At 33.7% G+C, this 26,841-nt stretch overlaps 1 protein-coding gene and 1 long non-coding RNA gene across 2 annotated transcripts in view; both read right to left on the bottom strand.

Annotated features, from left to right (window-relative positions):
* Positions 1 to 26,841, bottom strand: part of LRP1B (LDL receptor related protein 1B) — a 1,885,740-nt gene that overhangs the window by 581,906 nt on the left and 1,276,993 nt on the right. Inside the window, exon 33 of the mRNA XM_082465229.1 lies at positions 20,908 to 21,057. Coding sequence (XP_082321355.1) covers positions 20,908 to 21,057 — 150 coding nt within the window. The remainder of the gene's footprint in view (positions 1 to 20,907; positions 21,058 to 26,841) is intronic.
* LOC309662460 lies at positions 9,112 to 16,475 on the bottom strand. Its single transcript, XR_014264704.1, has 2 exons — positions 15,362 to 16,475; positions 9,112 to 12,411 (listed from the first exon to the last, which is right to left on the bottom strand). It is a non-coding gene; the product is annotated as an uncharacterized lncRNA (long non-coding RNA).

Raw genomic sequence — 26,841 nt, forward strand, 5'->3', positions numbered from 1 at the left:
GTGTTTCTCCTTGGGTTTATCCTGTGTGGGACTCGCTGAGCTTCCTGGACTTGGGTGGCTATTTCCTTTCCCATATTAGGGAAGTTTTCAACTATAATCTCTTCAAATATTTTCCCTGGTCCTTTCTCTCTCTCTTCTCCTTCTGGGACCCCTATAAGGCGAATGTTGTTGCATTTAATGGTGTCCCAGAGGTCTCTTAGGGTGTCTTCATTTCTTTTCATTCATTTTTCTTTATTCTGTTCCATGGCAGTAAACTCCACCATTCTGTCTTCCAGGTCACTTATCCGTTCTTCTGCCTCAGTTATTCTGCTATTGATTCCTTCTAGTGTAATTTTCAGTTATTTTATTGTTCATCTCTGTTTGTTTGTTCTTTAATTCTTCTAGGTCTTTGTTAAACGTTTCTTGCATCTTCTTGATCTTTGCCTCCATTCTTTCTCCGAGGTCCTGGATCATCTTCACTATCATTATTCTGAATTCTTTTTCTGGAAGGTTGCCTATCTCCACTTCATTTAGTTGTTTTCCTGGGGTTTTATCTTGTTCCTTCATCTGGCACATAGACCTCTGCCTTTTTATCTTGTCTATCTTTCTGTGAATGTGTTTTTTTTTTCCACAGGCTGCAGGATTGTAGTTCTTCTTGCTTCAGCTGTCTGCCCTCTGGTGGATGAGGCTATCTAAGAGGCTTGTGCAAGTTTCCTGGTGGGAGGGACTCTGGATGTAACTTTTAATACATTATTTTATTTTGGTAAAAGAGTTCTATTATAAATGTTAAAAATAATCCAGTCAGTGAATGTCTAATCCTAAACTGGTCTAAAAATACCTGCATCTCTTCTAAGTTTATGACCCTTGCTTCCATCCTTTTATCACATATTTCCATCTGGATGGTCTAGCAGGTAATTAAACTCATATGTTCAAAACTTTTAAATAAATAAAATCAAAATAAGCAAGTCTAATCATGTTGGGCAAATTTTAAGGTAGGTAATCTTACTAAAAGATTGAACCTCCTGATATTCTGAGCAGGTTGGGACTTGGAATCACATTAATGTGAAATTTTTAAAAATACGGTGCTATTTTGTTCTGACAGAATAGCAATCTCTGGGATCTCTCGTGCACTTACTTTTATTCACCCAAGTTCTATGTCTACATCTCTCTCTCTCTTCATATATATATATATGTGTGTGTGTATATATATATATACATATATGTATACACACACACACACACACACACATACACATAGATATATACACACACATATATATACTTTTTTTTCCCCCCTTATAACTTCTACTCATTTCGAGATGGGGTTGAAGGGGCCATAGTTGACCATGAATCAGTTAGAAACAACTATCCATTAACTTCTCTGCTGAAGTCCCTAGAATTGCCTTGTATCAGATTGACCTTCCCAGTCTGTCTGTATGACAGGCATTCTATGGCTTCTAATATAGGATTTTGTTAAAATTTCTGTTTCATTTTGGAGTCACATGTATTTTTATAATAGACATTTTTTCCCTACTTGAGATAGCCAGAATGAAAGTCTCTGTTCCTGGTAACCAAATTCTGTAGAGAACAGTGCTCAGGAAGTATTAATCTCAGTAGACCTTGTCCTAAATATATCATTATTATTATGTTCAGGTCTTGGTTTTCAGCTTTGTGAAGACTTTGAAAAATAGGAAATGGGCTTAGAAGATGAAAATCATGATGTAGAAGGGTCTGAGAACCATGCAACTCTGAATGAAATAAAGAAAACTAGGTGTCTAACCAGATATTGCAAATGTGGGAGCAGGGGCTGGGAAAAATAGTACTGCTTTCATCAACTGACAGAATGCCTATGAGTGCAAATGATGATTAATGGTAGAGCCTTAAAAAACGTGTAAACCATTTGACTCAGAAATGCGACATCTAACACTGTACCCTAAACTCTGCAAATAATTAGTTACATGGATAGTCATCACAATATTTGTAATTTCCAAAAAAAACCTAAAAATTAAATATATATATATAGGTAATTATTTAAATATATAATTATATAGTATACAAACATTGTATAAAGTATATAAACATTAAAATGATATTGTAGAAGTGTTTATTGACCTAGAAATCAATGTTTATGACAAATTAAAATTGAAAGGAAGTTTATATATAATTTTTTAAAATGTCATAAATTTTAACTTTTCTAGATAAAGTTTTAAACCAGAGTTCGACGACAAAAATTACTGATATCTTTAAATCTATTCTGTCCATTTCTAAACTCACTTACTGATTAGCATTAATATTAAATTTTGATTTCAATTAATTAAAATCATTTTTACACTGTGCTTCTTGAGCAATGTTTTCTTTTAATATCATATGAGATTCAATGAATTAGTATTTTATTCTGGTTTGAGCACACTGTATATTAGAAGGTTCCAATATTTTAAAAATTGCTTCAAATGGTTATTCTATCCTGGATAATTTATTACTCTGTCCTTATTATTAAAATATGAAAGTCATTGTAGTTACTACCCAACTCTTGACACTGCCAAATAATTAATACTGTAAAATTTACAGACTAGAAATACGTGAATATAAATATAAATATATTACTGGGAAAAGGTTAAAAAATAAATACTGTCACAAATAAATGATCTTTGGTGCTCCCATTTGCCATGTTCCTGTCTTTCCCAAATAATTTAATATATCTATTCACTTGAAAATAAAAACATATAAAACCTCCATGTTATAGCAGATTTCAGGGGGAAATGACCATTTAAATAATGTTACCAAAATATTATGTCATTTCAACTCAATACTTTCAATTGAATTGGACGGGATAGCTGCCAGCTGGAGCATACTCTTGAATCAGAAAATTTTTAAAAATTGTGATTTGTAAAGTGAGCATCATCCTATAATCCTTTATTTTGTAATTTATTAAGTCACAAATGTCATATTTTAAATGTGAATCATAAAACAAAAACGCATGTGCTTTTTATAAAGAAACTCAGAATGAGCATCCTTATGTGATCCCTTAATTGTACCCTCATTTTCATACCTGGAAATCCATGAGATAAGGACTTGGTATACTAGAAATAAGTCACAATATAATGTTCCTGAATAAAGAATGCAACTCTGAATTTGCAAATGCATACAGTTCTCATTATATTGGGGATTTAAAACAAAATGGTAACCTTATTGATTTTTTAAGAAGAAGGAATGGTAAGATGATCTGGAGATGTGATTTTTGTCATTCAACACCAAGTATTTTCCAACTTTGACTAGATTTCTCACAACCAGAATTCCCTCTGAAAAATATGGATGGCAAAATATCATGAGAGAAAAAAATACATGAATGCTTAGGTTTAATTTGCATGGAAATGATTTGGAGGTATATTGGCTATTTCAAAAAAAGAAAAACATGTTTCAAGGGGGCTGTCCAGATAAATCTTCAAATAGTAGAATATGGTTAAATAATTTTGAAATTTTCCTGATAGTATATATTATAGCTATGTTCTATAACTATGCAGCTTTTATGTAATCTATTGTCCATCCAATGGAAATATAAAAAGTATTCTAACTTAAGAAGTCTCGACAAAATTTTGCCTCCATTAAAGGCAATATTACAGATGATGAGGTCAGATCCATTTTAAAAAAAAACAAAAAATGTTCTTCCAAATTGAAATCTTAGCAGTCCTTAAAATGTCACAAGTATTATTCATGTCTCACTATTCCAGTAACTACAGAGTCCTCCTGCAAAGCTCTTAATCTCTAAAATAACAGAATCTTTTTTCCTCCCACACATAATCTCATTATTAGTCAATTCAGCACAGAATAATCTCATCACTGGCCTTTTGCATACTGTCCATCTTTGATACATCCAAATCTACATATATAGAACGATTATACCCACAATTTAAAAACCTAAAAGCAAACAACTTTTTAAAGGTGCACATGATTTATGGTCACTTTTTTCCCATACTACTGAAGATATTCCTTCAACGGTTATAGTTTAAATATGGAACCTTATTAATTAGAATTAAATTGATGCAGACATTTATTTCAACTTTGTGCTGATACTGATTATGAAAAGAGAAAAAACAGAAATTTGATATTGATGCTCAAGTACAAATTATTATTATTTTTTAAAATTTACCTAAATCTAGGTATATATGAACCCCCCCCCCAAATCCTCTGTGATCAGATGCCATCTATCCAAGTCTAATTTGGGTTGAACAAAACTGCCAAATCCAGTAATTCCCCCTTATCTGAGGTTTCAATTTCCATGGTTTCAGTTATCCAAGGTCAACCAAGATCTGAAAATATTAAATGGAAAATTCAAGAAATAAACAATTCATAAGTTTTAAATTGCACACTGGTCTGAGCAGCATGCCAATATCTTGTGCAGTCCTGCTCCGTCCAGGCTAGGGTCCCCAATCATCAACATAGTCTGTTCCTGACATCCAACCATCTATGTAGTCATCACTCAGTGATCCAGGATCACCCAAAGCAAATGATTCTCCTTGTGCTGGATAGTCAGAAGTAGTAGTAGCCTAATGCTATCTCACACTACCTGTGCCATTCACCCCACCTCACCTCATCACATAGTCATTTAATCATCTTACATCATCACCAGAAGAAAGGTGATTACAGAACAATATTTTGAGAGAGAAGAGAGAGAGACCACATTCACATAATTTTACAACATATTCTTATAATTGTTCTATTTTATGATTAGTTATTATTGTTAATCTCCTTCTATGCCTAATTTATAAATTAAACTTTATCATAGGTATGTATGTATAGGGAAAAAAACAGTCTATAGAATTTGGTATCATCCTCAGTTTCAGACATCTACTGGGGGTCTTGGAATGTATCCCCCCAAAATAAGCAGGACTACTGTAGTAAAAGGACTCAGGTCTGATTGTTTAACTCAATTGAAATGAATAATACTCAGCAGATCATGATATGATTCCAAGCTATTTGTTATATTCCAACATGAGATAATGCCTACAGTATATGGGCAGACTTCTGGAATGACCTCTTTGACTCTCTTGATTAATTTTCTAGCTCTAATTAAAATGTTGTTGAATTATATTAACTCAAAATTCTATCATAACTCTAAAGCATACTACATCTTTTCCCAATGTAAACATTTACTATTTCTTCTTTTTAAATGAAAGGGGAGACATGGGGCAATATAAAATAATTATATCTCTACTCAAAAAATTATACATTTTCAAATTTATTCTTGTTTTAATGTCATACATGAATAATGTAATTTTTTTCCTGAAAGTGACTCCAGAAAAGTTAACTTTTAGTAGTTTACAAAAGAGAAACGATCACTATTTAATGCTTTTAAGTATGGTAAAGCTGAGATTATTTAATTATTCCATTTATGTTAATGAGACCATTCTCTGATCACTAATTATAATCTGGTTAAAAAAATAGTACTTGATGTACTTTGCAATTGTAGTATTTATCCATTCTGTAAGGTAATTAGCATTAAGAAGTGTAACATATTGGAACAATTTAAGGTGACAAAAATTGCTGGAATAGAATCATATATAGTCCTTTGGAGATTTCTCACTTTACTTTAATGTAAAGTTTGATGGGCTATTAGTTTTCATTAATGGTGGCTTGAGTACTTAGAGAAGACAACTATGTCCTATACTTAGTACTGGGAAAATTGCCTGGATATATTTCATATGTTACTGTTACTTTAATGAATAGTATTATAGCAATTAGAAGACTGACGGCTTAGAAAATTTAGGTGGTTGTATTTGAAGTTCTTTGAACTAAGTGACATTGTGCAGTGTACACTAAAAAGTAAATTACCCCTCTTTAAAAAGTATGATTTGAAAGCAGAATCACTTAAGGTATACAGCATAATTATAGTGCATTTAAAATAAACTGGTTTGTATATATCAAATTACAGAGGGAAATGCAATATAAGTGTAATAATTAAATCACTGAATCTTTTGCTGAAAAGCGGTTGTAACACGATTTTTAAGTAAATAAGGTATCGTTTGAATCTTTTTAAATGATATGTTATTTGTCCAGCTTTTCATCACTTGTATTTTCTTAAGTAGAACTTGCTTACATAATTCAGGTATAAACTTGACAATAATAATTATATAAATATCTAATATAATTGCACTGGTGATCATTCATATATCTAAGAGAATTAACATTTTTTTCAATCCTCGTGATAGAAACTGGCATTATTTTTTCTGATATGTTTTAAAGACTCTTCATTAAAAGAACTATTCTCAAGCATTATAGACCATGTTTCATGAATGCTTTCTACTGAGTAATATTTTACAAATGTATACTCTGGTGTCTAGAGATCATTCTCTCAAAAAAAGTCAATCTTTTTTTAAAGAACATGTTAATAATTTTCCTAAATCTATATCATTTTAACTGGCATAATACAATTTCATAAACATATAAATCATTCAAGCTTTTAATTTTAGAACATTTGAAATTAAAGCAACAAACTAGAAGTTCTACCAAGTTAAGTTTGTTCTAAATAACTATAATTAATTTCTTCATATGACTGATTTATGGTTTATTATTTCTATAAACATACACCACAACAGCTTGAATAATCATATTTACTAGAAATTTCTTTCTTATTAAAATGCATAATCATTAATAGCAACTTTGTATAAAATAAATTGGAAATAAAGAAAAACACATGGGGCAGAACTAATTTCAACATCATTAAGAATTTCATACACACAAAAACTTAAAGCTTTCCTTTAGAGAAGTAAAGTTATTGTAGATGACTACTTTTAGCTCATATTATATGCGTAAATTAACTGTATATACTATTTTAGTAGATTAGTTCAATGACAGCAGTAAAATTACATGTACACATCAGGTATTTTTTAAACATAGCAAAAGCTCCATGGAGGAGGAAAGTAAGTTGGATGCCTAGAGCATCAAAAAAAACAAAAAGCAAACAAAACAGAAACAAAAAAACTCTTCTAAAAGCAAAAAGTATTTGAAAATATGGTCCATTAGTAAATTTGCATTTCCTGTTTTCTCTCTCTTCCTTAAATGTTCTTCCCCCCAGATACCTGAATAACTCACTCCTTCACTTCCTGCAGATTCTTCCTCACTTACCATTTCCCAGTGAAAACTGCCATGACCTCACTACTTAAAATTATAATTTTTCTGGTTCCTCTCTCCCAACCCAAGTCAGCACTCCCTATTCTTATGCCCTGGTTGAATTTTCTCCATTAGTGTCTTTCACCACCTGACAAATTTTATTTCACTCGTTTATTTGCTTTTACAGCTGACCCTTGGAAAACTTGGGGGTTAGGGGCACAGGCCCTCTTGGAAGTTGAAAATCTGGGTATAACTTATAGTCAGCCCTCCGACTATGTGGTTCCTCCTTACCTGCAATTCTGCAACCAAGGGTTCAACCAACTGCAGATTGTGTAGTAACATGGTATTTATTATTGAAAAAAATCCCTGTATAAATGGATCCACATAGTTCAAATTTGTATTGTTCAAGGGTCAACTGTACACTCTTTTCCTACACTGGGAATACCGGCCCCTTATAGCAATGGAATTGTTACCTGCTTTACGCCCTGCTGTTTACCTAGCACCTAAATAGTGCCTGGCTCAAAATAGTCACTTGATAAATTGTTGAATGGGTGAATGAATCAAAACTGTGACAGATAAGTATGCTCTCTCTATTATGATACAATATACAAGTATAAATAGAAACATAAGAGAAGCAAATCCTGACTCTTTTTCATTAAGCTACATTTAAAAGAAAGAAAACAAACATAAAAGAAGTGTATCGCCACTCTTTTCTCTGCCACTCTATCTTTCCAAGACAATTTGATACCAGCAGCTTTTATAAACACCAGGTATTTGTTTTTATTTATATATTTTTAAGGCTTTCTATTTTAACCAAAATTTGTGATGATAGGCCAACAGTCACAATATCAGGCTTCATACAGGTGATTGGTCTCTGAGGATAAGAAGGAATCTTTTTGGTATGAGTGGGTTTCTCAAGCTTGGCACTATTGACATTTTGGGCCAAACAGTTTTGTTATGGGAGACCCTACTGTGCCTTGTAGGATGTTTACCAGTATTCCTGTTTTTTACCCACTAGAATGCTAGTAGCAACCCCTTCTTCCCAGCAGCTGTGATGTTTTCAGACATTGACAAATATTCCCTGGTAGACAAAATCACCCTGGGTTTGAGAATCACTGGCATAGTGAGAAGAAATCTAACTCTGGAGGTAGACAGAATTATGTTAGAGCCCCAGCTTTGACCTTGAACCACTCACAATGTTTTCAGAGGCAACAGTGCAGTTTCAATATCTCCTTTGCATGGTAACTGTGTCTATTAGTACTAACGTGTAAATTTGGAGAGTAGACGCTCTCTAAACAATAGTTATTGAGATAAACAGTGCAGCATAAAGGATAAAAGCACATTATTAAAAAATATTTTTTTTTAAAGAAATGCATACATATGATAAAAATTGGAGCATTCTGTATAGGCTTTTTGAACCTATTTTCAACTAAAAATATATTCTATTGAATGGCTCAAATCAATATATAGATTTACCTAATTTTTAATAGCTGCATAATATTTCACTCTATATGAACATTTCATGATTCATTTGGCTAGTCCTTTATAATACACATGTAGGTTTTTTCCCCAGCCTTTTCTAATTACAAGTAACACTTCAAAGTATATTCTTGTATACATCTCAGTGCACATACATCTTAGTGTTAACTTTAGCTACAAGACACAGTCCTGGAAGAAACTCAAGCTTTAAAGACTAAGAATCATGGATTTGAAAGCTTGCTACACTATTTATTAACCAGGTAACTCTGAGTGATTAATTTAGGCTTGCTGAATCTTGGCTGGGAGCTCTGGAGTAAGCAGTGCTAGTAGTACCTCTCTCAGGGGACTGTGAGAATTACATGAGTTAAGATTTGTAAATTAAATACTAGAATGCTTTATTTATTTAGACTATCAATTATTATCATTAAAGAGAATAATGCTATTCGGCCCAACTGTGATAGACTACCTTTAAGAGACTAAAACATTCCAAACATCAAAGTTTTTGTTTTGTTTTGGAACTCTTTCACTTGTGCGTGTTTTAGGGTATTCTTTTTTTTTTTTTTTTTTATTTCTTCTTCTTAATCTTCTTCCACGAAGCTGTTTAGTTCCTTTGAGAACAAACATTATTCAATACGGCTCTTCTTTTCTTGCATTTCTAGATACACATGTATGTAGAATACATGTTGGAAATGATTGTTTTATACACTTAATCATGTTATTCATTTTCTTCCCTATACAATTCAAATCCTTATATTTCAAAGTATTTTCCTTTAATATTTATTTCTATATATATTTAAATTGTACAGTATATTTATGGTTGTGATCATTCTACATAAGCATTTGCCTGCTTTGATTGAAAATATATTTTGATTGCTGTGGTAGAGGTTTGGTGTGTAGATGGTCATTGTTTTATTTATTCATACATTCTACTGTTACATAATGAAATGTACTCAGTGCAAAGCATCTTGCTGTGTATCATGAATGATGCATATATGAATAAAATGCAGTCCCAAGTCACGGAAAAGTGAGACATTTTCACTCATTAGAAAAGACAAAGAATATTCCACTACATTAGAAAAATACAAAGGGGTTCAGAGAAGGGAAACGTTTCAAATCACTGAGGTATAGTTGAAGTAGGCCTTGAAAGGTGATATTTCACCCATTAGGGTGGCTGATAAATAGGGAAGGCAGTCAAAGAACAAGGAATAGCAAGACAAATGGAAATAAGTAGGACATGATCAGATACAGGGGAACAGTTTGCCTGGATGTATTGCAGCTGAGGGGTAGAGGAGGATCAAATGAAAAGTATAGTTATGATAGGGAAGGCTCTTCCTGGTAATGGAAACCACACTTAACTTGAATCAGGATCTCTGAGCTTGAGTCTCAGAGGACAGTGTTTTCACAAATCTTACTGACCCTATTTCTTTATCTATAAGGTGGGACAAATAATGCTTTGGGTTTTAACAAAACTTATTGACCTTAAGTTTCATTTATCTATAAGGTAAAACTAATAATATTGTGACAAACAACTTCTGGTGAATGAAAAGGAGAGAAAAAAATGAGCATTTCAGAGTAAGTTGTGAGTGCTTATTCCAGCCTCTGAAATATTAGGGCTAAGGAGGGGGTGGGCGGGTGCCACAGGAGGTCTGAACCTTGCAGGTCTTAATAGTTTGGGGACCGGAGATATGAAAAGTGGGAAGAAGTTGTTTTAGTAGCCCAAATAAAATGTTAGCATCTAACTAGACTGTGAAAGGAAAACAAATAAACAACAAAACAAATAAAGGGGCAAAGCTATCAGATATAAAAAGAAAACTGGCAATCCAAGGAACAGCCAAAGGGAGGGAAGATTAAAAGAAAGAAAAGGAAGGAAGGGAGGGAAGAGTCTCATAAGAAGTAAGAACTCCTTTGAAACTAAGTTTCAGCTTCTTTGCACGTTCAGAGGGAGAAAAATATTCAGTAAGCTATGATTAAAAACAAAACAAAACAAAAAAACCTGCACTTGACAACATGTAAAGTGGACTTGCCTTGTACAAAACAGAGGAAATGACTTCTTAAGGTGGGCTATTGAAGTCAAGAACTTTCAAGTTATCAGACTCGCCACCTTTTAATAAGAATATAACATATAGAATCCTTTCAGACTAGATTTCAGTGTGAATCTGCAAGTGCTCAGTCTAAGGATCTTAGCAAGACTAAATGCACCAGACTTACAGCCTGTCACTTGCTATCATTTATAATGTTTCATAGATGTCATGACAACTTGCCATAATAATTTATCTTAGGAAGTAAAGTAGAAAAAAGAAAGGTTTTTGATGATTTCTGCATGCCAATTTTACTGGGTTGTTTATTGTATACACATTTTTCACATTTCTATTATTATTTATAAAGTATATTATTTGTCTGAGGAAATATTCAAGTATGCAAATTGAGTGCTAGATACGTTTTATTTTTAATAAATTCTGAATGTCACTACACCCAATAATTTGCTGAAAGAATACAGATACAAATGATAAAAGCATATCATTGAGAAATTAGTGGAGTGAGCTTAAGTGTTAGTGTAGGTAAAGAATAATTTTTTTGCCATTAAGCTTAGAGTTCTTTTCAGTCAGCAAAGAGATTAGATGATTGTGCTTTGCTGTAGAAACTCCAGTGGGAACACGCAAAACATTTAATCCCCAACAATATTAACACTGTATTCATTCTCAAGCAAATAAATATGACCTTCTCTGATATTCAGACAGTTCTGGAAGCATTTTAATCTGACAGCCTTGGTTTCCCATGGCAAACTATCCATGTGCTGAGAATGTTCACAGCACCTATTATGATGACTTCAATTTTGTGAAGTGAACCTATGAAAAGTATGAACAAATGTCCTTAAGGGGTACATTTGGTAAGGCCTTTCAAGGTCTCCCTAAAGGGAAATGATTATTTTGTTAACACTGATTTAAAATAGAAGTGTTCATAACCAAATCAAGAGAAGACAACTTTTTACTCGTTACAGGGCTGAATTTGTTTCTGATAAGAGACTGAAAATGCACATAGAATATGCCTTTTTCTCCTTCTTGATTGAGCCTAACTGTAGCCAAAGTTCAATAACCTTCTAATATTTACATATTAAGCCTATTCTGGCAAATTGCTACGTGAAACAGATCAATAGTATAATATATTTAAACTGTGACTGATAACACAGAAAAAGTCAGCTGAGAGGGCTTAGGTATTCATAGAAAATGTGTAGGGTTTGTTTTGTGTTTTTGTTTTTTTTTTTTGCCTTTACCTGTGATTCAAAGCTCCTTTTATTTTAAAGAGAAGTTTGCCAATTTTTGCAAGTGATTCTAAGATCAGATGAGTGTTGAAGTTAGTTACTTAGATATTTATAAAAAGTACAAACCTATTCTAAAACAATTAATTTAAGCAATCCTATGTTGCAAACATCCACCAAATTCTCAACTAAAAGTCAAAACAATAATTTTGCCCAACTTCTAAAACAGATTAGTATGAACTCTGATTAACATAACTTCACACATAAATTTTATTTTTAGCCAGTCTTTATTGCTTCTCCTATATTAATTCAACTTAGATAATAGTTTATTTTAAACAATTTCCTGCACTCTGGATCAACCCATTAGTGACAAAATCATACAAGTTTTTAAAACTTTGTAGCTCATATGGTCAAAGTTCATGTTTTTGCAGAGTAGAAAATTAAGGCATAGAGTTCAGTAGTTGTCCCATAGCCACAGCTGGTTAGCGAATAGTAGGAACAGGAATCTAAAGGACACTTCCTCAACTGACAAAATAACTTTGAAGATCTCTAAGGTTGTATTTAATTATAAAAGTCTATGATTTGACAACCTGGAAGAAATGGACAGATTCTTAGACATGCACAAACTGCCAAGACTGAACCAGGAAGAAATAGAAAAAATGAACAGACCAATCACAAGCACTGAAATTGAAACTGTGATTAAAAACCTTCCAAAAAACAAAAGCCCAGGACCAGATGGCTTCACAGGTCAATTCTATCAAACATTAAGAGAAGAGCTAACACCTATCCTTCTCAAACTCTTCCAAAATATTGCAGAGGGAGGAACACTCCCAAACTCATTCTACGAGGCCACCATCACCCTGATACCAAAACCAGACAAAGATGTCACAAAGAAAGAAAACTACAGGCCAATATCACTGATGAACATAGATGCAAAAATCCTCAACAAAATACTAGCAAACAGAATTCAACAGCACATTAAAAGGATCATACACCATGATCAAGTGGGGTTTATCCCAGGAATGCAAGGATTCTTCAATATACGCAAATCAATCAATGTGATACACCATATTAACAAATTGAAGGAGAAAAACCATATGATCATCTCAATAGATGCAGAGAAAGCTTTCGACAAAATTCAACACCCATTTATGATAAAAGCCCTGCAGAAAGTAGGCATAGAGGGAACTTTCCTCAACATAATAAAGGCCATATATGACAAACCCACAGCCAACATTGTCCTCAATGGTGAAAAACTGAAACCATTTCCACTAAGATCAGGAACAAGACAAGGTTGCCCACTCTCACCACTATTATTCAACATAGTTTTGGAAGTGTTAGCCACAGCAATCAGAGAAGACAAAGAAATAAAAGGAATCCAAATCGGAAAGAAGAAGTAAAGCTGTCACTATTTGCAGATGACATGATACTATACATAGAGAATCCTAAAGATGCTACCAGAAAACTCCTAGAGCTAATCAATGAATTTGGTAAAGTAGCAGGATACAAAATTAATGCACAGAAATCTCTTGCATTTCTATACACTAATGACAAAAAATCTGAAAGTGAAATTAGGAAAACACTCCCGTTTACCATTGCAACAAAAAGAATAAAATATCTAGGAATAAACCTACCTAAGGAGACAAAAGACCTGTATGCAGAAAATTATAAGACACTGATGAAAGAAATTAAAGATGATACAAATAGATGGAGAGATATTCCATGTTCCTGGATTGGAAGAATCAACATTGTGAAAATGACTCTACTACCCAAAGCAATCTACAGATTCAATGCAATCCCTATCAAATTACCACTGGCATTTTTCACAGAACTAGAACAAAAAATTTCACAATTTGTATGGAAACACAAAAGACCCCGAATAGCCAAATCAATCTTGAGAACGAAAAATGGAGCTGGGGGAATCAGGCTCCCTGACTTCAGACTATATTACAAAGCTACAGTAATCAAGACAGTTTGGTACTGGCACAAAAACAGAAACATAGATCAGTGGAACAGGATAGAAAGCCCAGAGATAAACCCACACACATATGGTCACCTTATCTTTGATAAAGGAGGCAAGCATATACAGTGGAGAAAAGACAGCCTCTTCAATAAGTGGTGCTGGGAAAATTGGACAGGTACATGTAAAAGTATGAAATTAGAACACTCCCTGACACCATGCACGAAAATAAACTCAAAATGGATTAAAGACCTAAGTGTAAGGGCAGACACTATCAAACTCTTAGAGGAAAACATAGGCAGAACACTCTATGACATACATCACAGCAAGATTCTTTTTGCCCCGGTTCCCAGAGAAATGGAAATAAGAACACAAATAAACAAATGGGACCTAATGAAACTTAAAAGCTTTTGCACAGCAAAGGAAACCATAAACAAGACCAAAAGACAACCATCAGAATGGGAGAAACTATTTGCAAATGAAGCAACTGACAAAGGATTAATCTCCAAGATTTACAAGCAGCTCATGCAGCTCAATAACAAAAAAACGAACAACCCAATCCAAAAATGGGCAGAAGACCTAAATAGACATTTCTCCAAAGAAGATATACAGATTGCCAACAGACACATGAAAGAATGCTCAACATCATTAATCATTAGAGAAATGCAAATGAAAACTACGATGAGGTATCACCTCAAACCAGTCAGAATGGCCATCATCAAAAAATCTAGAAACAATAAATGCTGGAGAGGGTGTGGAGGAAAGGGAACCCTCTTGCACTGTTGGTGGGAATGTAAATTGATACAGCCACTATGGAGAACAGTATGGAGGTTCCTGAAAAAACTACAAATAGAACTACCATACGACCCAGCAATCCCACTACTGGGCATATACCCTGAGAAAACCATAGTTCAAAAAGAGTCATGTACCAAAATGTTCATTGCAGCTCTATTTACAATAGCCAGGACATGGAAGCAACCTAAATGTCCATCGACAGATGAATGGATAAAGAAGAAGTGGCACATATATACAATGGAATATTACACAGCCATAAAAAGAAATGAAATGGAGGTATTTGTAATGAGGTGGATGGAGTTAGAGTCTGTCATACAGAGTGAAGTAAGTCAGAAAGAGAAAAACAAATACAGTATGCTAACACACATATACGGAATCTAAGGGAAAAAAAAAAAAAAAAAAGGCCATGAAGAACCTAGTGGCAAGACGGGAATAAAGACACAGACCTACTAGAGAATGGACTTGAGGATATGGGGAGGGGGTGGGGTGAGATGTGACAGGGTAAGAGAGTGTCATGGACATATATACACTACCAAATGTAAAATAGATAGCTAGTGGGAAGCAGCGGCATAGCACAGGGAGATCAGCTCGGTGCTTTGTGACCACCTAGAGGGGTGGGATGGGGAGGGTGGGAGGGAGGGAGATGCAAGAGGGAAGAGATATGGGAACATATTGTATATGTATAACTGATTCACTTTGTTATAAAGAAGAAGCTAACACACCATTGTAAGGCAATTATACTTCAATAAAGATGTTTAAAAAAAAAAAGTCTATGATTTAATCACATAAAGAAGGCTACTAATATATATATCCCTTGACATTCAAGAAGAACCTGCCATGTTAACTTCAGATTTCCCATTTACAAATACCATGGTAAGAACAATTTCCGAAGATCATATTTACCACGGAATGAAACAAAAAGAGTAGAGGTATACTTGAATCTCAATGGGAATACTGTATATACAATGGAGTAATATATGAGCTAATGAAAAAAAAGCTCATTAGGTGTGAGTGTGGGGTGGAGGTTTAAATTCAAACCCATACCCCTTGTGGTGCCCAGGACTCAAACTCTTGCCCTAGTAAAACTTGACAAATTACTACATGACACGTTTTAATGGACTGTATTAAGGTCACCTATGATTGAATAAGATGCTGACCACTAAATCCACAATTGCCATACAGACATGCAGATTTCTTCAAGTTTGCTTGAATAATTCCTATATCCTCATTTTTATTTTAAATCTGTGGTCCGTTTGCCCCAGGTCTTCCCTTCCTCACCCTAAAGGTACAAAATACAGCTAAGTTACCATCTTGCTATTTCCCGAATTCCATCTTAATTTTCTCCAAATATTATTCAGCCTATTTCTGCCAGTATATTTGCTTTATTTGTGTATTTTCTTTCAGTTCCATGAATTGATTTTTCTAACTTTCTCTTCAATGTGGATACAATATATGCAGTCTGCTCTCAAACTGCATATGCTGACAGTGAAAAGGAACAGTATGTTAAATATAATCCGTAAATAACCCACAAACACTCATTTTAGTCAATAGTTTTAACCTCCTCCTCTTAAAGGCAGTGAAGAGCAACTTGATTAATTTGCGATTTCCTCACTGTCTCCTGCAGACATTAATGATCAGGAAAATGCCAAATGTTATGAGGAAAAGGTGAATAGAAACAAACAAAAAAGTTCTGTATCTGAAAACTAGGTAATCAATAGTTAAATATAACATAGTTGACTATACACTATTGTATAACACAAACCTCTTGGACATCATGTAAGAAAATGTTTTAGAGTAACCTTATTATATGATGAAACTGAAATATATTTATAAAAGAAAATTATTTAAAAAGAACTGCTAAATACTGAGAAGAATTATCTAAGAAAAATAAGTAGTAGATATAATAGATATTTTATTTGTTAGCTCTGACATTTGGAAAAAGAAAATTGACAAGGTCATTCTTTAAAATCGGGAAGAATTTGATGTTTAAAGTTTATAGGTTAGTCAGCTTATATCAGCTAACTGGAACGGTATTTTAGTTAGTTTGGATTGCTCTAACAAAAATACCATAGACTGAGTGACTTAAACAACAGAACTTTATTTCTCACAGTTCTGGAGACTGGAGTCCAAGATCAGGATGTCAGCACTTACTTGCTGTAATCTCACACCGCAGAGAGGCAAGCTCTCTGGTCTCTTCTTAGAAGGACACTAATCCCATTATGGAAGCTTGAATGTCATGACCTAATTACCTCCCAAAGGCCCCGCCTCCTAATGCCATCCCATCAGGGCTCCAACATATGAATCTGGGGGAACACGAACATTCAGTCCAGAGTAAACGGTGTTAAGAGTCCTCATCAAACAGCCATTGTATACGATGTGTAAATCACTTCTGACCAAGTGACTCACTGGAGAAAAGGTGAATCACAGACAATAGTGTATTTGAACCATGGTCAACTTAAAAGATGTCTAACCTGGTAAATTATCAGAATCACCTGTGAAGGTTTATTTTGATATAATTAAATTACTTTAAAAATATTTTTTAAAAACAAAGCATTTAAAAACATAACACAAAATCTGAAAACCAAATGAACAACTAAAACAGTTTTTGTTGGTTCACATTCCTTCATTCTTCTGGGCCATTCAACCTAAAACCTAAAATTTTATATACTTTTTTACCTTTTTATATCCTTTTTTATGTCTTTTCCCTGCTTTGTCCTTTTTTTCTCTTTTTTTGGTCCTTAACAGTTACCTATAATTCTATGCATTTTCCATCCTCCTTAGTGTGTCTTCCTTGCTTTTCTGCAAATTTGATGAAGTTAGGATTCTCACCAACATATATAGCAGTGCCTGGCATATGGTAGGCACTAGTGAATATACGTTGAAAGAATGAATGGAAACGAGTGTCCATTGCTGTTAGGGTGCAAGCTCTACATTTAGAAGTTACATTTCCTTGTCAACAGTTGAACTCAAATAAGAAGTTGACCTCACATTCGTATGCTCTTCATTTGTATATACCTCAGGCAGAATACAAGGTCTGGTCAAACAAGACCACAAAAGCTTGGTGAGAAATCATATGTCCGCTCACCTCTGTAAATTATGCCAGCTCTCCCAGATTATTATTATTTTTCTCTACCAAGTCCCCTCCAATGGTACAACTGCGCATTAGCTGCCTTAGCTCCATCCTTTTCACTCTACAATTCAACATCACCAGCATAAAAGATGACTGAACCAGAGGTGGTAACTAGGTGGTGCCACTGGGATGAATCAAGCACACAGATGATTGTTGTGGTGTTTTTGTTATTTGTTAGTTTTCTTGGTTTGTAGAGTGTTAGCCTTCACAGTTAGCCTATATGTGCATTATGTTGGCCTGCATGGTATTTTTGTAATGTGATAATTTTGTAACATTTTTAAATTTCGAGATTTAAAAAACAACAACAACAACAACAAAAACAAACCTAGATTTCTTGCTTCTCATGAAAAATGAAATGTCTGGCACAACCTGTTAATGTTCCTTATGGCAAAAAATAAGTGGAAGTGAGAAGTGTTCTACCTCAAGTGGGCCATTAGCTCTCTCCGGTTTTATCATACTTTCTGCCATCCTCAAGTAAGTCTAGATACTGAAGTCTAGACTCAGTTGCTACTTACTATTATGTTGAACCACTGGATTTTCTCACACCTGACACACTTTACTATTTATAACTTGCCTCACTCTATTAAATAAGTATTTGAATTTGTGAATCTATTCATAAATGAATGAGTTCTATAGATGGGATTACATGAATTAGTTATCTCTTGCTGTATAACAAATTAACCCCAAAATTCAGTATCTTAAAACAATAAACATTTATTGTCACATAGTTTCTATGGATCAGGAATCTGGGAGCCACTGTGTGGGTGGTGCTGGTTTGGAGTCTCTCTTGAGGTTGCTGTAATGCATTGGCTTTGGCTGAGTCAACTGAAATCTTGACTGGGCTGGAGGCCCTGCTTTCAAGATGGCTCACTCATATGGCTATTGACTAGAGGTCTCAGTTCCTTGCTGTGTGGACTTCTCCACTGGGCTGCTTGTGGGACCTCATAACTTATCACCTGGCTTTGCCCCGAGTGAGTGACCCAAGAGAGAGAGGGCAAGGAGGAAGGCTCATGCCTTTTATGACCTCATCTCCAAAGTCAAACGCCATCACATTTCCCTTATTTTATTCATTAGAAGTGAGTCACTAAGTCCAGCCTGCGCTCAAAGGGAGGGAAGTTAAACTCTACTTCTTGAAAGAAGTATCATAGGGTTTGTGAAACTTAGATGTAGCAATCTTGGTCTTTGGGTCTTGGACTTGATTGAATCATCAAATAATTGCTTTATTTTAACCTAGGTATTACCAAATACCTACTGCTTTACCTAATTTTAATATTTCAAAGCTCCTTTCAGTTTATTTTGTATATACTATTCCAAGTAAAACTGGGAACCCCCCAGTTACAAGTCATAACATTTTAAGTTTAAAAAACTGTGAAATGTTTCCAAAGAGATTATTAACTCAATTTTAGGAAAACCACTCCTAAATTTTAGTGAAACACAAACTTTCAGTTACTTATCATCCATCACCTAGGTAGTCTGAGAAGCTGGCATATAACTGATCATTTCATATTACAATTATTTCTTTGTTCCTGGATGTGCAATTTCAGTATCACTGTAGGCAAATTTCTTCTTAAACATTTGTAGCTGTAATCATCAGTAATCCCCTGGATAGTGGTAAGGTTCTCCTTTTTTTACCTTTTTTTATTGTCTTTTTTATATGACTATACTATTCAGCCTCAGCAGGAAGCAGGTCATCATCACACTTTATACCATCCCCAAAGAGAAAGAGTAGAGAGGTTCTGAAAGAAGGGGGAATCTGAACAGAAGGGCAAATCCAGAGACCAGCTAGGGAACTTCAGAAAGTAGAAGTTCCTCTCCTGCTTCTCTATGGTGATGTCCTTTACATTTTAAGCCTTCAAACTGCAGATATATTTTGATATGTCCAGTTAATGTATTGACAGTAGAGGTATTAATAGGTTTCTTTATTTTTTATCTTTCAGTGTTAATCAAATTATGGTGGCAGGGAGAAGTGCAGATACATAACAATTCACTTGTTAAAAGAATTTTAATTTACTCAAGATCGGTTCCCATATGGCACTGATGTCAAATAAGATTCACAGCTCTGATCCAATATATGCTTAATGATTTCATCCAAGCTTTGTCTCTTCTATTTTATTAGGAAACAAAACTAACTGACTTTATTTTTTTGCTAAAATGGACTACTCCATTTTTTGAGATTTTGTTCATAGCATTGAGTTCTGTAAGTTTAGTACTCATTTCCTACTCATAGCAGGGTCGGTAGCAATCATGTTAGCAGAAATAAATTTTTATAAAGCCTACATTTTTCTATGAGGCAATGATTTTTATAGTATATAAAGTTTGTGATATATATATGTGTATATATTCACTAAAAGTCAATGACATCTCTTGAAATGTTATGACATATTTTTATCATGCTTCCTCTAACTTACTGGGTTCCTTGGCTATATTATTTACTAGTTTGGGTTGATTTCACGAAGTATATTGGAATTCAATTTTTGAAAACGTAGTGTGGGTGTTGACTGGGGATTGTTGCAGTTTACCAAACCACTTTCAGAATTTAAACTCTGCTGTTTTTACTCAGGTGATTAAAAAAATGTAAAAATACACATACAACAAAATTTTCTTGTTAACTTGGTAAAGCTGGGTAATACAAAATAACCTTATTTTCTTATTGCCTTATAAGACAATTGTAAATAAATCCTACTCTAAAATAACCACTAGTCAGGTATAATCTTTGTGTGTGTGTGTGTGTGTGTGTGTGTGTGTGTACATATAAAGAATTTTTGTGGAAGAATAATTTAAATCATTGGTCAACAACACTGTGGCCTTGTTTCTTCAATTGTCTGTGTAGATCAATCTATCCTTTATAAGCAGAGATAAGATTTTACCTTATTGTGACAAATACACAAGGTCCTTGCACTTTAGAACACTATAGTAGAACACAGAAACTAATCGTAAAATAATACCAAAAATAATAATACCCCAAGAATCAATAACAGTGAAGTTATTATTGCTAATAGCACTAAGTCACTGATCTGGATAATCTTTTAAGTTTGTTTGCTAAGGTGAAAAAAAGAAAAAGAAAAGAAAAACTCTCCTAGAGATGTGAAATTTGAATGTGCTTCTGGTGTTAATGGAGCAGTCTTTTCTAAGCTTTAACAGGTCATAATTAATCAACCCCAATCAATACAAGCATCCTAGCTATAGTACCACTGTACTTACCCATGATGGTTAGGGCTGTAGCTTTTGTTAATTCTTCTTTCATTGACTCTATTACTTCTAAATTACCACCATCCAGGTTGCATCTGTTTATGGTTCCATTTCCTGAACTGATCCAATAAAGTTTGTTTTCCATGTAGTCTATTGATAGTCCTGTAATTAAATTATACAATTTAAACATAACGGTAGCCACTTAAATTGTAATATTCACCTAGCACTGGGTTTGGGGGGAAAAATCAGTTTCAGGCTTAGATTTTTGTCTTTAAAAATAAGATCTGGCTAACAGGGAGATATACACACACTGTTTTAACTATTAGTCAAATAATATACTTCTAGAGACACAGTGGTTATCTCTGTTATCATAACAATTTTATGACATTAAGAGGAATGACTGTTCCATTTTACAGATAAGGAAAATAATACCTAGAATAGTTAAGAAATCTATTTGAGGCCATAGCTAGTAAGTGGACATTCCGGAAATTTTAAGAAAGTTTCTGTTTCTAAACTGAGTGTCTGCCCTCTTCATTACGCTGCTTTGCCTCAGAAAGTTTTAATGTGTAATACTCATTTGGGATACTTATTAATGATATTTATAATTTCTCCTTTACTTTTAGTAAAAGTTACTTTAGAAAGTTATAGATTTAAATTGGTGTTTTCAGTAGTTTTCAAGTAAATCCAAAGGTAGGAGAATTTCAACAATTAGTAATTTCACTGAAGCATGGCAGTGAATTGGGCTCATATAGGAGATGCCATTGAGAAACAAACCATACAGCAAGTAAGTAAACCAAGCCAATGGCTTAAGACCATTGTACTACTACATGGCACAGTGTTTCACTGTAAGTTAGCTTTTTGTAGTTTATGAACAATTACATACATTATAGGGGTGTTCATGGTTTTCAAAGGTAACAGGACATGTAAATTTTGATGCCAAGGGTATACATCTAATTAATTACAGGCATTCTCAGTAGGCTTATGATCTACATTATAACAGTAACACTGTGGCTCCATGTTGGTCTTCTGTGACCCACAACTACTTATGAAAAAGCACATGTGGGCACATCCTCAGGCATACAATAAATAAACTGTTTCTGGGATCTCCCTCACAGAATGTAGTGAACAAACCACAAAAAATTCCCTTCCCTATTTAAAAAAAAAAAAAAATCTAAGATGAAGAAAAGGAAAGAAAGAAGAAAGGAAGACAAGAAGGAAGAAAGAAGGAAGACAATTGGAGAGAACCATAAGAGTTCAAGTACATTGAGAAAGTGATACCATATCCAAAATATTCTCAACTACAGTTAGTCCCAATCCAGAGAGTGGACCAGTTTTCAGCAAGTGGCAATAATAAAATAAGCCTATACAATATACCAACTATTTACTGACTTATTGGTATGTTTTCTTAACAAAAGTCTGGGATGTTCACCAGAAAAGTCACAATGCATAAAATTAGACACTGCAGGGATAAAATTTTCAGATTTTTTTTTTTTGATAACCACTGTGGGTAATTGGCTTTAATTACTATGAAAAAAATAATCAAATAAAAACTATCACAGCCATATTCTATGATATAATATTTTCATGGTGAAAATCATTCATCATTCAATTTTTTTATGAGAGAAAGTTTGGTTATTCTACAGGTACTTCCTAAGCCACCTCCATCTATCTTTTCTGGTATTAATAAATCCTGGTTTAGACAGCTTAATTTTCAGACATGGTCTATTTTACCTTCTACTTAGTTGACCATCTAAAGCACATAATTCCATCTTTAAACAGCAATGAAGCATATCTTTACTATAGATTTATGGTACAAAATATAACCCCAAACTTTCTACTGCCAAATTTTCAGCAAGTATCAAATTAATGAATACATTTATGAAAAATTCCCTTTAAGAAAAGCTACCTATCTCCCTGTGTATTCCAAACTTTACCTCTCAATCAAGCCAAACCATCAGAGTGTTATCTGCATTTTTAGATTGCTAAATTTTTGTCCCTCTCTAAATCTCTTGCTGAATTGAACTTTGGCATTGTGCCCTTGGTTTAAATGAAAGATGGTATAAGAAGTAGCCATAGGAAACCCACTGTAATACTTGCCAGGATATAGTATCTGAAATAATATATCACAGTGTGACCTCTTTATATAAGGACCCATGGGAGAAATCTCTTTCAGGACTCAGTGCCAGAAAAAGCTTTATGAGGAAAACATAAAATTGTAACTGATCATATTTCTGTCTTTGCTTTGGCTGCAAAGAAACTGAAGAGTCAGATTTGTGACCCATCTCTGGCAATTGTAAAGGAATTGCATTCATACCACAAACTTCACTTCTGGCTTCAACAGGCTAATCGATTATTTTCCTTCACCTTGATTTTTAAAACCAATATTCTTATCTGTTCCATCTTAGGGAATGTGTTTGTTTAAACTTCTTCAACTCCTTTTTGTAAGGAGAGGGTACATACTGAATACGCTCAACTCCAGATTAACCCACAATATCAGAATTTTCTCATCTACCTAAAACTCTGCAGTTTCTAGACTCGAACTTAGGTTTTGTAAAGCAGTTATAAAGAGCAGAGAAGTTGCAGAGTTTGGGTCAGAGTTCCCCAGTTTTTACTACTGAACATCTTTGTTCCTGGACTGTGCATGCTGAGAGGAAAGAAGCTGTTGTCACTGTGAGCTTTTCACCTTCAGCGCTGAGCATGATGCCTAGAGCAGAGAAGAAAATTTATAAACACTGAATGAAGGTGTGGGTTATTTAATTAACTCCACCAGGAAAATCATAAGTTGTCTTCAAGGAGTTCTGCCTAGTAAAGTTGAATTATCCCCACCACAGAATTTTTCTAATATACTACTTATGTCCATGTATTATGAAAATAGGGAGGAAAGGCAATGATTCAATAGAGCTACTTGGTATGGCTTATATATTTTTACATCAATGTTAATACAAAATAGTTTAGGATTAATAGTTTTAAGGTTTACAGGAAAAAAAAATTGAAGTTCCTATTTTAATCTATATATGTATGTGATATGTCACCTAGCCACCTACATATACCTTCTCTTCTGTCAGATATATTAGCTTAACCCCAGAATGCCCTTGAGCATGTTTATTTCCAGGTGTTTACAAGAGAACTGAAATATTTTAAAAATCCTATTATGAATTCAAGAAACTGATAATATACGTTTTAAATTCATAGATGAGCATGTTTAGAAGTACATATTTATAAACTTCATTAATATAAATGTTTTTACATAAGATTTTTAAACTTTGTTATTACGCTTAGGTCTTAATAACATTGAAGAATTAATTGGTATCCATCTATTGGAATAATTTCTGAATCAGATCTCTGTTGTGCTATTTCAAAAGATAAATCATTAAGCAGTAAACTAATAGTGGTTTTGATGCAATTGAGGCTACTCAGTGATTTTAGCACACTAAGTCAAGAGCCATGAGAAAACAGATCAAATATAAGCATGTCTATAAAACTGTCCTGGAACCTGTGCAGAGAAATATAATTACGTCTGTACTAGAAGATCCTCAGAATGGGTAACAAAGATTAAAAAATCTTCAAAAGCGCTGTAAGGTCTGTCTGAAGAATATGCCATTAGTAATATAGAGTCATTTCTGCCAGACATATTTATTTTTAAAATCATCTGGATCTGGTAATCAAAAGAGAAAATCAAGATTAAATAATATAATAGGTACATCAATGGAAGGAAAGTCATCACCTAAACTGAAAAACCTTCATGAAAAGAAAAACCTACCTTTTTACCTATCTTTTCTATTATTATAAAAATGCAGAGGTAATCCATCTGCTTTGATTCTAACATTCGTTATTTTAAACCAAAGATTTCACTTAATATTTTATTTGAACATTTTGATTTAAACCAGTTTATTTTTTAATTTAGACAATGTAACTTGTGAAAATTATGTAACTGCTCTCATAGTAGGAACATTCCATACACTGATATAAGACACAACTACACATTTTTAAAAAATATAATATAATCTAACTATATTTTCCATATATCACTAAAAAAATTAAGTCCATTAAGTTTTAAGTGTTGTTACAATTGAGACTGGAAAGTTCATTTTTATGTGTCTCATTTCTTTCCTTTTTTATATCACTCAAAATAAAATCAATATACCATGCAATGTGGAATTAAAACAAAAATGCAAATATATAGAAACATTTTTTAAATTGAGGCTTTCTAGGGATAGTAACTATCTAATTTTTTCCATCACTTGTCAAATTTAATTTCAAAATTTTCATCCCTAGCAGTGCATTATAACTATCTGGAAAGCTATTAAAAATACCGATCCCAATCACAGAAATTCTAATTTAATTGGTTTATGTTGGTCCCAGGTATCAGTATTTTTAAGAAATCTCTCCAGGTCATTTTGGAATACAAAATTTAAGAAATTTCTTTTAAACACTGCATATTTTTATAATCTTTTAAATTTGAATTTTTAAAAAGTTCAATGAGGCCTTTTAAATTTTGCTGGAAAGTGGGTCATGATGAGATCTTTGGAGACAGAGGAATACTAAAGATGTAGATAGGGAAAAAAACATACTATGGATATTTAAATGTAGATGATTAACTTCAAGGCCTCTAGACACGTATAAATAACATTGAAATCTTCTAAATATTTTCTTTGTAGTGTTATCTTCAGACAATAGAACACAACTTCTGCTTCTGGAATTGTGAAAGTTGTAGAAACTGGCTATTGAAAACACAAAAAACGGGAAAATATTATAAAGTTGTATGGCCTACTATACTTGTAGAATAATTATAATGTTCTGGATATTCCAAAATGGAGATCTTTTCAGAGTACACCAAAACAGCCATGATTATTCCTGGGGCAGCACTTTCTCTGAAACATTGAACTTTTAGCTTCAAAGGACCATTGTTATTCCATGGAGAAGTAGAATAGGATTAATTGCCTACTCACAATTAGGCTATCTCAAGAAATGCTTTATCCCTTCTGAGAATACTTAGATTTTGTAAGTTAAAGAATAAATATCCTGACAGGTGTGAAGTGATACCTCATTGCAGTTTTGATTTGCATTTCTCTAATAATTAGTGATGTTGAGCATCTTTTCATGTGCCTCTTGGACATCTGTATGTCTTCTTTGGTGATACGTCTATTTAGGTCTTCTGCCAATTTTTTAATTGAATTGCTTGTTTTTTTGATATTGAACTCCATGAGCTCCATGAGTGTATTTTGGAGATTCATCCTTTGTCCGTTGTTTCATTTGCAAATATTTTCTCCCATTCTGAGGGTTGTCTTTTCGTCTTGTTTATGGTTTATGGGGTTGGGGAAGGGGAAGCTGGGGCGAAGTGAGAGTAGCATCGACATATATACACTACCAAATGTAAAATAGATAGCTAGTGGGAAGCAGCAGCATAGCACAGGGAGATCAGCTCAGTGTTTTGCGATGACCTAGAGGGGTGGGATAGGGAGGATGGGAGGGAGGCTCAAGAGGGAGGGGATATGGGGATATATGTATATGTATAGCTGATTCACTTTGTTGTACAACAGAAACTAACACAGTATTGTGAAGCAAATATATTCCAATAAAGATCTATTAAAAAAAAAGAATAAATATCCTGAGGAAGCCCAAATTACTGTTTGTGTCCCTGGATTCTCTCTGAAGTGAACACAAATATTAACTGAGCGTCTAAGCGTCTCTGGGTTGATCTGACAGAAGGCTAGGTAGCCTTTAGTGGCTACACACTCACTTCACCATTGTGAGGTTGTAATAATAAGAATAATTGCCTCATATCCTAGTGTCTGGCACATAGATGTACTTAATAAATGCTACTTATTTATTAGTAGTATAGGTTTTTGTATTTCCCTTTCAAGCTAAAATCCTATTTTTAAAATTTACAACCATCTCTCTGGTAATCCCTACAACTGATAATTTTGAGATAATTTAATAATGAGA

Source organism: Balaenoptera physalus, assembly GCF_965194825.1.
Source record: "Balaenoptera physalus genome assembly, chromosome: 6".
NCBI lineage: Eukaryota > Metazoa > Chordata > Mammalia > Artiodactyla > Balaenopteridae > Balaenoptera > Balaenoptera physalus.